The 12,797-nt window shown below is 36.1% G+C and overlaps 1 protein-coding gene across 3 annotated transcripts in view; it reads left to right on the forward strand.

Moving 5' to 3' along the window:
• The window catches only part of SAMSN1 (SAM domain, SH3 domain and nuclear localization signals 1), an 87,585-nt gene that overhangs the window by 46,635 nt on the left and 28,153 nt on the right, over window positions 1–12,797 (forward strand). Inside the window, exon 1 of one of the 3 annotated variants that reach the window (XM_068690778.1) lies at window positions 5,877–6,107. The exons of the other annotated variants lie outside the window; for them this stretch is intronic. Coding sequence (XP_068546879.1) covers window positions 6,051–6,107 — 57 coding nt within the window. The 5' untranslated portion in view covers window positions 5,877–6,050. Of the gene's footprint in view, window positions 1–5,876; window positions 6,108–12,797 lie in introns of those variants that run through there. 3 annotated transcript variants of the gene reach the window in all.

Raw genomic sequence — 12,797 nt, forward strand, 5'->3', positions numbered from 1 at the left:
AGTCCTAATGCTGTGATGACATAGAAACTTGACACTCTGACATCAGCAAAGAAATTCAGCAGGAGATGTTTACTGGTAAAAGATAGCTCAAACTACAAAGAGTTTCCTGACAGCAGGCTGTGTATCAGAGTTAATCAGAATTTACTTTTGTTGATCTTGATTCTAATCAGAGATAGGCAGGCAGACGTCATGTACATACCTTGAGAAAATCCCCTGCTGCACTGCCAATGCCGCTGCATTAAGCTGGTCTTCTAAATGCCGAATGAAGCATGTCACATTTTGTGTGTAAGATTAAGACAGAGAGCCTAAATTTATTTTTGTATCAATTTCCTTCATCACAAATGTCATGTTTGAATAGATATGCATGGCAGCTGTCATTTTTATCTTTAAATGCATTTCTGGGAGGCTGAGCTTTATCTGGATAATTAAAAAACAACAGTTATACAAACCTGCAAATTATGTGGGATAAAATGCCCTTGCATCTGATAAGCAATCCCAGTGTTAACTAACAGAATCCACTGAGATGTCTCAGGCACAAACATTGCCGTGCAGCTTTGAGGTACCACTTAACATTCACTCTGAGAAACAACATCCTATTCACATACATGCCTGAACCCACAGCAGCTTGTCAGTTGCTTTCTGTTATTCATCACAGACTATAAAATGAGCTCTTCTTACAATAAACTATACAGGAAAACCACCAGTGACGCACATATTTCTGTTGGAAATTATTACAGGGATACTGGATAAGCCTGTGGCTATGTTTTACAAGATACCAACCTTGCTGACTTTGAGTTTTCCCAACAGGCATACCTAGAAGATATAGATACAACTTTGGCTCTTACTCTTCAAGGTAATAAGAAAGGGATTTTTTCAATAGGTGAAAGCCAATCTCCTTGAGAATCCTTCTGTCACAATAGAATAGATTTTTATTAGTGTTAGTGCTAACTTGACATAGTGTAGGTATGACTGATCTGTTCATCTACTGCTAATACAAGAGAATGTGCTGGGAGCAAAGTTTGAGATAAGTTCTTGGTACTTCATTTTCCCCTTGGGCCATGTGATGTTGGGACCATGCCAAGGACATAGTCTGGGGGCCTGGCAATAAGACATTTTTTCTTACCCACTAGGAACTGTTTTTTGTGCTAGACATGACTCTAAATTCAGTAGGAGCTTTGGTAGTGATGCTCTATAGCTTGTCCCTGCCATATTTCTTTGCAACTCCATTGACCTTAGTGGCAAAGGATTAGCATATAGAAAGAAAGAATTGTAAAAATATTTTTTTTTTCAGGAAGAAAAGGAAGCCCAAGAGTCTCAGGGAGGCTGAATTCACATTTTCTGGGACTCAACATAATGGCAATATTCCTGCTTATCTGTGCCCTTACTGTCGCTTTAACAAGCTTGGACTCCACTCTTTTGTTTCCTGATGCTGTTTCAGTGGATGTATAACATTAAAAATCCCCCTGCCCCCAGTTTAAATTATTTAGAGAAGATCAAGTTTTTGAAGCAACCTTTAGGTGTTTGATTTTAAGCTTTGCTGAATAGCCAATTTCTACAGCCTTCATAAGAATTCTACCTCATACAGGATAGGAGTCTTCTTGATATAGTGTCAACCCTATGGCAAATCAAGGGCGTAAACTTAAAATATTGTTAATCCTGTTTTGTCTTTCTCAGAGCCTGAGTTTATGTTGCCTCTTTTTCTTTTTTTCTTTTTTTTCTCCTGATAAAAAGCATATGGGATCCAATTCAATAAGAAATTACACAACTCATTGTGTGAAGAAAAGCCCATAACTGTTGTGGGCCAATTTTGAGGGCTAAGTTTTGGGTGTTCAGAGTGATGAATCTACAGTGAGTATGGGACCTTAAGCTCCTGCTCCATTCCCCATAATCTCAAAGAAAAAACAGAGCCTCAGTCTTCAGAGTTAAAACAATAAGTCAGTGTTTAGTTTAAAAGACAGCCCATCCAACGACATCTAGCTTCTTTTGCTAGTGGTAAAGGGACGCTCACTCCAGTGGGAGAGGGACCTCACTTTTTCACTCTTCTTCCTTTAATTTCGGTAGCCTCTTTGCCATCATAGTTTATGGAGAGAACTGTGCTGACAAGTAGCAGAAACTGCACCGTAGCTGGCCCTTGTACAGATTAGACCAGGAGAGGGAAGTATCTAGCTATATTCTGACCAGTAATTAGTACATTTGAGGAAACTGTGTTCTGCTCATGAGCATTCCTTGAGGAAATAAAGACTAAAATTGTTAAGTAAATTATTCACGGCAAATTATTTGCTCAGCTCCACTTCCTGTTCTGAGATTTCTGCAATACCTAAGCAAGCCAGATCATACACAGAGAGGCATGGACATAAAAGCAGAGGCTGAAGGCACCCTTCTTTTCTTGTGAAATACACAAGTTTTAATTTAATTAAAACAGACTAACACACTTTGGGATCACTCAGCATAAGGGAAAGCAATGTGCAGTCCCCATGTATCTCTGAGTCTTCAGTTAAACTTGGGCCAGATTTGTCTGACAGGCAGTGAAAACTGAGTTGCTAATATGAAAAATACCTAATTTTCTTTGCGTTTTGACAAGTGACCACTATATCAAACCCTTAATTCTAATTTTCACTCTACTTTTTAGATCTATAAAAATAATCAGATACCGAAAACATGAGTTTGTACTTGCAGCTTAGTCTGGAAGTAGTTTCTTCTTTCCAGGCAAGGGAACTGGACAGAGTCACTGAGGAGTGTGGTGCTTGATACTGTTGTGACACTTGATACTGTGTGGGAGGGTGACACATAAAGCACTTGAGTATCCAGGATCTTTCATCATAGTCCACTCATTAAAACTGAATAATGATAATAAGCTATAATGTATATTGCCTTTTATAAATATAATGACATTGGGAATCATTCTCATGGGGTCATCTTAATTATTTTTAAGTGGAAAACCTTTTTTCCTGTTGGACTTTAGAGAGAAAAGAGTGGCATTGCCTAGGTATTTCAGGATGGAGTCCAATCTAAGCCTCATAAAATTAATCTGAAAAAATTCTATTGATTTCAATGTGGCTTGGATCAGTTCCAAAAACCAACAAGGAAATGGAATAGGTTACCTGTAATCATGTCCAACAGAAAATTAAATATGAGAATTTTTATTTTAATTTTACATAGGTATTCATTCCTCTTTGCAAAATCTGCTTGAAATACAGAGGATATAAGCACCAGGCTTATTATTAATTCTTAAAACGTAAGAACCCTCTTTTAAATGTATTGGTTAACTGGATTAAATGAATTTACTGTTATATATGTTTGATTTTCTTCACTTTGTTACTTTTTAAAACTAGTGTGGGTCAACCTTCCAAGGGCAAGAACCTAATCAGGTCAGCTTTCAAGCTGCTATAATTTTTCTGATATGTGGATGAGGAAAGGAAATAGATATGGGTGGGTACTATATCTCTTGAAATGGCCTCTTTCTTCCTGTTTAACAATAAATATTCTACAGAAAGGAAGCTCATATATTACTCTTCTGATGAGTTCTCATTTTATTAATCATGAAGATTTTAACAGTGGCCTGAGACAGGAAATCACAGTCTAATTATCAGCACAGTCTTATTTAATCCTCCAGTTTGGAACAGATTAAAAAGAAAAGCAATATACTGCAATGTATATATATATATAGATAAATAATTGGGTTTAATCACTGTAAAACATACATACAACTACTATAACAACATATGGCTCTACTGAATTACTAAGGTTGATTAAATATCCATGGTAAAACCTCCTCAGGGTTAAAAACTAAAATGGGTGTTGGTAACAGATACGTGGAAGAAACATATACCTTATAGTTCATCAATATTATTAATAACAATTAATTATTTTAATTATTAATAATTATGAATAACATATCCCTCAGAGTTTATCATTGTCATTATTAATAATAATCCATATTTAATTAATAATAATGATGATGAGATCTGAGAGATATCTTATTATTGATAATAAAATTCAGCTCTATTCTAAATGAGAGTAGTTCTGATTAAATTGTGAAGTGAAACATCTTGGTTAACTGGCTGAGGTTCAACACATAATTCACTGCAACCCAATAACCTGAAGAACAATCTTGCTTTGTATTTGGCATAATCTCTGTATCTTAAGCCCAGTTCCTCCTCTATTTCTTAACCACCCAGTTCTTAGAAGTTCTGAAAAGGAAAACCTCATTTTACCATTAGCATATGTAATCATAACTTACCCATCAGTCTCAGTCCATTCAGTTGTATATCCATCAGAATCCAAGAAGGCCCTCAAAACTTTTCTTATATATTTAACTGGTAGTCCAAATAGGAAACTGAAATAGGAATTCATCTGATGAGTAGTGTATTTTCCCTCCTTGCAGTATTCATGTGATAGAGGATGAACAAAGAGACTGCCTGCCTATCCAGCATTGTCTCCTCATTTATGCTTCAAAAAATTTTAAGTGTGCTTGGGGTTGGGAAAGGAAATTCTAAAAAATCAGACCTATGCATCTCTTATCAGTTTTGACTATCAGTTCTTCTGTTGTTCAGTTCAGGTGGTTCTTGTTTCAGTTTCTCTTGAAGTCTGTGTTCACCCAGATCTACTATTACATGTAAAATGATGACATTCAGAAAGAAAAGACTGGACTTTGCTAGGGTGTGTGCACTGAGTATTTGGATTCACAATGACTTGTGAATTATTTGGTGCAAGAGAGTTTTCACAAAATTGCTTTTTGTAAAGAGGTTTTACCAATGCGAATCTTATGAGAAAAAATTGCTTAAATTAGATATTTTTGAAAACTTTTTTTTTTTTTTTCATTTTGGAAAAATGTCAACAAAAGTTTGAAAAATAATATTTTCAACCAAAGTTTTTTTCTTCATTTTGTCAGTTCTGCAATTCACTTAAAAATAGATTTCTTTATTCCTTTGTGGTAATGTTACGATTTCATTGAATTTCTATGCGTAGCCCAAAGATTTTAGGTTTGTAATTGAGAATTTTCATCCATTTTTCAGCAAAAAGCTGTGTTTTGTTTTGTTTTGTTTTGTTTTCCACCATCTTTTCAGGCTTTATGTTTTATGATTCACAACAAATAAGGTTTTTTTTTTTTTTTTTTTACAATAGTCCAGATTTGTGTGTGTTTGACTTTGGCAAATTATATCAAACAAAAATAAGCATAAATTCTAAGCTATCTTAGTACCACCACTTTCATTTAGCTCTGACTTGTTTTTGAAGGGGGTAAAAAATAGAATTTTAATTTATCATTCTCCCATGGCTCTTTGTTGTAAGCCTTCTGTTAGACTTGGTTGTTCTCCCTTCTACTTTGCCACCGAACCAACAACAGTGGAAGACTAAAAAGTGCTGTTTCAGGGTGTCCAAATTCTGCGATGAAAGGCAAAAAAAAATATATTCTACCATGCAAAATAAGAAAATGGCTTTAGAAATCCTTCCTTCTCTCCCAAACACTAGCCTTTATTCTTGCATTTATTGCATGACTAGAGCTAAGAGAGAAAGGGAGACATTAGGGAGCAGCTTGACCGTGTGCCATAGTGCACAGGTCATAGTGCACAGATCTGCTGGGAAATAATATCCCTTGGTGCTCAGAAGAGCAGCACACCCTCTTCACATTCAAGTCTCAGCACAAGCTGAAATGAAGGGTGCAGTTTTTGCCACTAGGTTGAGTGGGAAAAATGAGAGAGGAAAAGAGAATGATTTCTTGAGGTTGTGCAATGTCTTATTGAGGCCGGATGGTAACACAGAAGTTTTAAAGAATTTCTTACTCTGCACCCTGTCCTCATTTTCAAACCATCTCGTTAGTGCACCTCTCTCTCTCTCTCTGCCCGTCACTTCCTCCCCTCCTTCCTCACTACCTCCCCAAACTACCATTTCAGCTTGCTCACCCGCTCTGCAAAGCAGCTGCGTGGTCACATCCTGACAGAATAAGGAACTGCATTAACTGATGTGCTCTTGTGTGGTATACATTTTTTTGTGCTTAGTTTAGTTGCAAGCCAGTAGCAGTTAAACATCAGTTGGATAAACCTGAATTTAAAATGTTGAAGAGAAAACCATCCAATGTGTCTGATAAGGAGAAAAGCCAAAAACCAAAGGTAAGAATGTTTAACTGTTACTGTCAATGAATTATAACAGGAATTCTTAACAAGGTTTAAAAGGAATATTTAGGTACTTGAGAGGCGTAGGACTGGTTGTAATTCCGTGGAGTAGCTCTTAAGATTTTGCAGCCTTTACAGAAAATGTGGAGCTGAAAAGCAAAACCTCAAGTAATTCAGGATTTCCTCAGCATGTCCCTCTGTAGTATAATTTCAAGAATTTAGTTTTATGTACTCTCTTTATAAATTTAATGATCTGATCCAAGAAATCATAATTCTGAAGCTACTGTAGGGTCCTGGTACTGGATGTTGTCTCTCGGTGTATGTTCTGCATTAAGCTTTAATCAGAGACACTCACAAAAGCTCCCTTTCTCCCTTGCACTTGTAATAAATGGATGATGTCCCAAGAAAGTGTGTGAGAAGTAGTGATGGAATAGAAAAACTATATTTGTTCCTTTTTAAAATAAATTTGCTTTTGTATCATCATTACTAGAGGAGGAGATGGTACTTGGCAATCAGTGTTAGTCGTCTTCACTTTTCTGGGAATATTTTCAGCTTGAAAGAAATAGTCTGAATAATTCAATAAGTTGCTACACTGAACACTTTCTACAAGCTGGAGTTGCAAGAAAGAAAGTGTGAGTTTTGGAAGATGCATGGGGATATGTCCTGCCGTACAACTTTACTTTAAGTCCCTGGACTGTGTGTAGAATAACCTTTCAAATTGTGTTGTGAGCATTAAGAGAAATGGATGCTGCTAGATGTGAGCACTTCCATATCATTTTTTCAGTGCTTAAAATTTAAATAAGAGACTAGAAAACCCATTTTGTATACCTCTGATTTCAGTAACTCAGTGTCTCTTAGTTTACATATCCATCCTCTCATTGTTTGGGAACACACCTCACATTCTGTATTCCACAAGCTTATTGAAGACAGTTTTTCGGAAAGAATGTCTTCTGGTTTTACATGGCATTGGCTTTTATATACCACATTTGCAGTTTTAGTCTCTGATTCATTAACAATTAAAATTAATATGTTCCATGGATTTGAAACAATTTTGAAGTCATTTTTCCATGGATGTGTATATATTTTAAGTGTTTCATTTGTTTATATGGTATCTATTTGCTTCTGTTCCACCATCATACTGTTTTTTAAAGGCAGGGAAGGAGTATAGTTAGTATTGAATTACACTATAAATAAGAAAGGATCATGAGACACTGAATCCACTGATTATTTGCAAAATTCATTTTTGTTCACTCTCTTCTTCCAGAATAATACTTTACTTAACAAATGATCTGATTTTCTTTTTTTCCCACACAGTTGGTTATTCATTCATGAATGTTTTCCATGCTATTAAAATGCTGGCATTGTGGCTTCTTGAATCTATATATATATATATATATATATATATATATATATATACTCATAAAAGTCTGTGAACATTATATATATATATATATATACAGATTCACTGTGTGTGTAAAGCAGAGATAAAGAGAGTCTAAACACTTGACTGATTGTCAAACCTCCTGACATAACTGGGCTGACAGTCTTCTTTAAATGTTTACCAGAAATTGGAAAGTCTTTGTGAAGTAGTTTAGAATCTTTCTGCCTTGATAGCATACTTTGAAACACTTTACCTACTATAGTCTCACTTTTGCAAAGAACTGTGTAAACCTTCCACTATGAGAATCTTTTGCTGAATATGCTATTCACAAAAAGGTTGTGGGAGGAGACAGGAGAAATTTTTGTTTGATGTAGCATGTTTCAAAACATGCACTGCGTAAGCAAGGCAAATACCTAACTTGCTCAATACAGAATTGGGTAACATGGGATGCATGTCTTCACCTCCTAACAGAAGTTACAGAATTTCACAAGTGACTACTCTAGATGTCTTCCTGGCAACCCCTGCTCTGTGTAGGTAATATTTGACGTCACCTTATACTCACAGGGAAGAATTGTCACTGTGGAGTTCTTGGGCTACCTTTCCTCAGCTTTAGGTGGCTGTCCCAGATGTCCTAGTGTCTCCAGAACAGACACATGGGGCTGACACATATGACACGAGACTTATGGGAAAGCCATAGGACTGTTAAGTGAAAATGTGGTTTGCCTCCTTAGACCCACAAACAGGACAACCAAAACATCTGTTTAGGCAACTCAGTCTTACCCATTGTGACCAGTTGTCTTTATCATATTTGTATGAACTTTTGTGCATCAATTCAAGTGTTTCACCTTCATTTTCTTTTTAATCCTTTTGTTTTTATTACACTCTAATGTGAAATTACCTAATGTCCATGAAGAGTATGTGGTTATACATTTTGATAAAGATGAAGGAATACCATGCACAGTTGCTGTTGAAACCTTTCACTTGGCAATTCACTGTCCCTGTATAGAGCCACTAGTAGTGGTGGGCAGGTCAGTGGCCAGTGGAGGACTAATACAGACTTTCACTTATCTAACTGCCAGTTCTCTGTAATACATTTACTTCACTGTTGTGGCAGTTTAAAGAATTCAGCAAATGTGCTAGGTGCTATATAGATAAGAAATAGCATCTTGCAGCTCTCAGTGTCTTCTATCCAAAGGTTGATACTTGTCCATTGCCATGAAATTCTAGTGTTGCAGTTTTTCCTTATACAGCAAGGATTACTATAGCACTACAGACATGCTTAATAACATTTTTGCATATCTGGCAGCTTTTATATATGTGTGGATATGTATGTAACTACTATGTGATTTGTATGTAAAGTAGATAATAAATGTAATAAACATTCGTTTTTGAGCAAAATATATATATTAAAAAAAAAATCTATACCTGGTGTTATCCCAGAGAAAATGGGGAGATAAATATTTTCAAAAGAGATACTGAAAGGATTCTGATCATTTGCTAATGTTTATCATTATAGCTGCACATACTGGTGTGGATTTATAAATTTACAACTTGTACAGCAGCTGAGAACCTAGGCAGTTGAATTGTAAAGGAACAGTCCTCAGGCTTAAAAATACACTGCCTAATATTGAAGAAATTCATACTTATTGAGGGTTTAAGCTCTCTATTTCAAGCCTGTCCTCTTTCTAATCCAACCTGTCTGTCTGTGCAGGTCCTTAAATGACTTTCTATCACAGTACAGCATGAGCACTTCCCACGAAGCACTTCCCATGAACTCTCAGCGCATCCTTTCAGAACTCACCTGTCCCCTTCACTTTTCTGTCAGCCTGGACATGACTTGGTTTATGTGGTGTAGCTGTTCCAAGCCACATCTCAGTATTATTTGTGGGCAGGTGAGGTCAAACAAACTAGGGCTTGCACATAGCCTGATCACGTTTGTGGCACTGATCACCAGAGTCCACCTTGGCCCCAGCAGCTTGCTGCAGCCAGAGAGGGTCCCTTGCATTGCTGGGCCCTGCACTGTGCTGCTCACTTCACACAATGTAACGTGCTGGGCAGAAGCTTTTCTTATGTTTCTCTCAAATTCCTACAGACATAGCAAACTTGAGAGCTGCATGATGATTCTTGGCTTTACTTCAAGCTGAAGCAAACACAACTTTGTGCCATTTTTTTCCTGGCTTTACTTTCTGGAAAGTCTTATGTCATTATTTTACATGACAGATGATCTATGTTTATGCTAAAGGTTTGAGACATTTTTGTTTTCTTTTTCTGCTTCCAAATATACTCGATGTGTGGAACTCGGCTTACTTCTGGTATAAGACAATTCAGGGTCAATGCCTGTGTATTTTGTTTAGGCAAAAATACGTCCGAGCTTCTAATTAAATCAATAGTCACTTACTAAGGTGATAAACTATTATTTATTTTCAGGGCTATAATAAAATAGTGGCAAATCCAATGGAAGGAAATATTTTACTGCGCAACTTTGTCCCCTAGTAGTATTTTATATCATTAATTTTCCTTTTTAAAAGCATTATTTGAAACCCTGCCTGCACAGAAATCAATGCACGTTTTTACCATAGGTTTAATGAGTCCAGGATTTCTCTTCTGTATATATTCTTCACAGAAGGCCTGATCCTTATCCTGAAAACATATAAATGATCAAATTAGCTGTGATCCTATTGATTTCTATGGGATTTGTCATCTGTGTAAAGTTTATCACTTGCCTGTGTTTGAAGCCTTTAGTGCAGACAGATGTTACAAACAAGTTTTTTGGTGCTCCACTTTTCTTAGACAGTGGCTTGTGCAGTCTAATGTGGAATATTTACTGAAAAAAATAAAATAGAAAATAGGTACAGCAAACCTAAAGGAAAAAAAAAAAAAGATTCAAGACAATTACATCTTCTGTAGGACAAGATCTGCAGTGAAGAGATTGTGCATTGCTAATGAATATTAACTAGGATTTATTCTTGAGTGAGTAAAACTGAGGGGTTTAATTTTATTTCAAAGGTAGATTGGTAGAGTTCTGAAAATAGCAAGTTTTAAATTTTTTCTTTCTCCCTGAAATTTTGAGTGTATAAGAAATGAGCCACTGCTAATGTCACAGATGCTAATTTTCACAGCCATGACTGAAGTGATGTTCATTTCCATTTGCATTTCATTCTAACAGTGATGAGAGGTGATGAGTTGATGATAAGCTGTTTTCACCATACTGCCCGCTGTGCAAATTTATGCTCGTAGGCAAAGATGACACATAGTTCTGTCATTAAAGGTCTTTACTCCATTGCCTCTTGAAGAAACACTGTTTGTCAAAATCCATTTGAACTCTGTTAAATAAGCAGAAACAGATGACATCTGGGAAGTAGTTTTGAGAATCTGGTTCACAGTGGAAATACCTGTGGGCTTTTATCAAGGAAGGGTTCAGAGAAAGAAAAAATTATACTAGTAATAATCATGTATGTGCAGATGAGGAAAAAAGGGATTGCAGGTGACACATCAGAAGGTGTTTCCTGTCTCCCTGAGACTTCGTAAAAAAATTGAACAAGGTTAGAGTTAACCCTGGGGTATTTTTCTTGTGTAAGTGGAAAGTTCTGCAATCATATTACTGCTCCTCTTATCTCTGTTATTTTTCTTCCTTTTTCATATCAACATCTTGTTTGTAAATATTGATTATCAGCCAAAAGTTTATTTTTCCTTTGGTCTACAGCAGGTCCATATTTTTTTTTGTTGTTTGCTTGTGTTTTTTTTTTGTTTGTTTGTTTGTTTTCAGACTGTTTCCTAACATATATGATAGTATATCTCTTTCAAAATAAGATTTTGAAATTTCTGGAATTTTGTTTTCTCACCAGAGAGTAAGTAAGGGTCCAGGGTCTTTGGTTTGAAGGAACAACTATCTTTCTCCTCTCCTTTGCCACGAGGCTGTTAAGATATCCAGAATCCACATTCTGATGCTCAGAACAATAGAAAGGATCATGAGGACTCACACAACTAGCTTGCACGTTAAACTAAACTAAACTAAAATAAACTAAAATAAAATAATCAAAATTCAGGCCATTTCTTATTTATTCCCTTACTTGATTTACCTTTGCTACCCAGGCTTAAGCCCTTAGATAACAAAATATTCTAAAACAAATTTTCTGAGGGGAATATTTTCACATTAATGTGAATTTTGCTTAAATTTAAAAACAAACAAACAAAACCAGTGCAATTCTTTCTTTGTTTTTCTAAGCAAGCAAGGACATTTCAAGAAACATGTCTGAACTACATTCTCCGGCCATTTCTGGAAATCTGATTACCAACCACAACAGTTATAACTGTACTCTCTGATAAGTACTGTAACACAAACACCAAGGTGATATAAATCAGCATTAGTTGCCTTCTGATTATTTAACTAGCTTTATAAAGCATTCAACTTCAATACTGTGTTTCTAGGAAACCCAAAATACTCTTAAATCAAACACTGGCCAGGTTGTTGTTTGTAAAAAGCAGTATCTGTGTAGGGGCAAGGCAGAGGATGTGGCCTAAAGTTCTTTAGAGGTTTCAATATCTTTCCAGTAATCTGTATTATATATAAATCCAGACTGAATTTACAAACACTTTAGCCAGAAGAATGAACCTCTTGCTGTGTTGGGCTGAAATCCCTGGCAAAACAGACACCAGGAAATGAAAAGAGAAGTCTTCTGGGCCTCTGTAGTCCCAATATCCTGTAAGCTTTATCTTCTGAAAGCTTGTAACAGAAACAGCAGAATTACTTCAGTTGTTAGAAGCCATTTCACTTACTTCCACAAATTATCAATGTCTGTGGTTTTGCTCTAGACATTTTTCTGCTCGGCAACAGGCTACAGGTTATATATGCTCTGAATATTTAGCAAGTCATGTGTCCTTTAATCCATTGTAATGGAAAACTTTGTTTCATACATCAGATGAAGGAGTCTGTGTGCATGTGTGTTAATATTCCAGAGGATGATGAATGACCACCTATCTTTTTCCCAAGGGAAATCTTTTCTATATTTGCATGTTCTTACCTTTCTAGGTGTTTATACTTTATTTTGTTTACATAGCGGAAGAGCATCATCTTACTTTTTTTATTTTTTTCCAAACTTGAGGTTGAAATTCCAGCCCTGAGAGAAATCTAGAGATTTTGAACTACTTCCACAAAGCTGCTTCTTTGACTGCATGTATTATGCATCATACTGCCACTTTTTTTCCAGTATATCTCTGCGTGTTTATTCCAAGGATACACAGAAAGCTGCATGGTGATTTCACTTGTACACAGACTTTATGCTGCTTAGTTGCTAGTTCTAACATCT

Source organism: Anas acuta, chromosome 1 (assembly GCF_963932015.1).
Source record: "Anas acuta chromosome 1, bAnaAcu1.1, whole genome shotgun sequence".
Classification (NCBI taxonomy): Eukaryota; Metazoa; Chordata; class Aves; order Anseriformes; family Anatidae; genus Anas; species Anas acuta.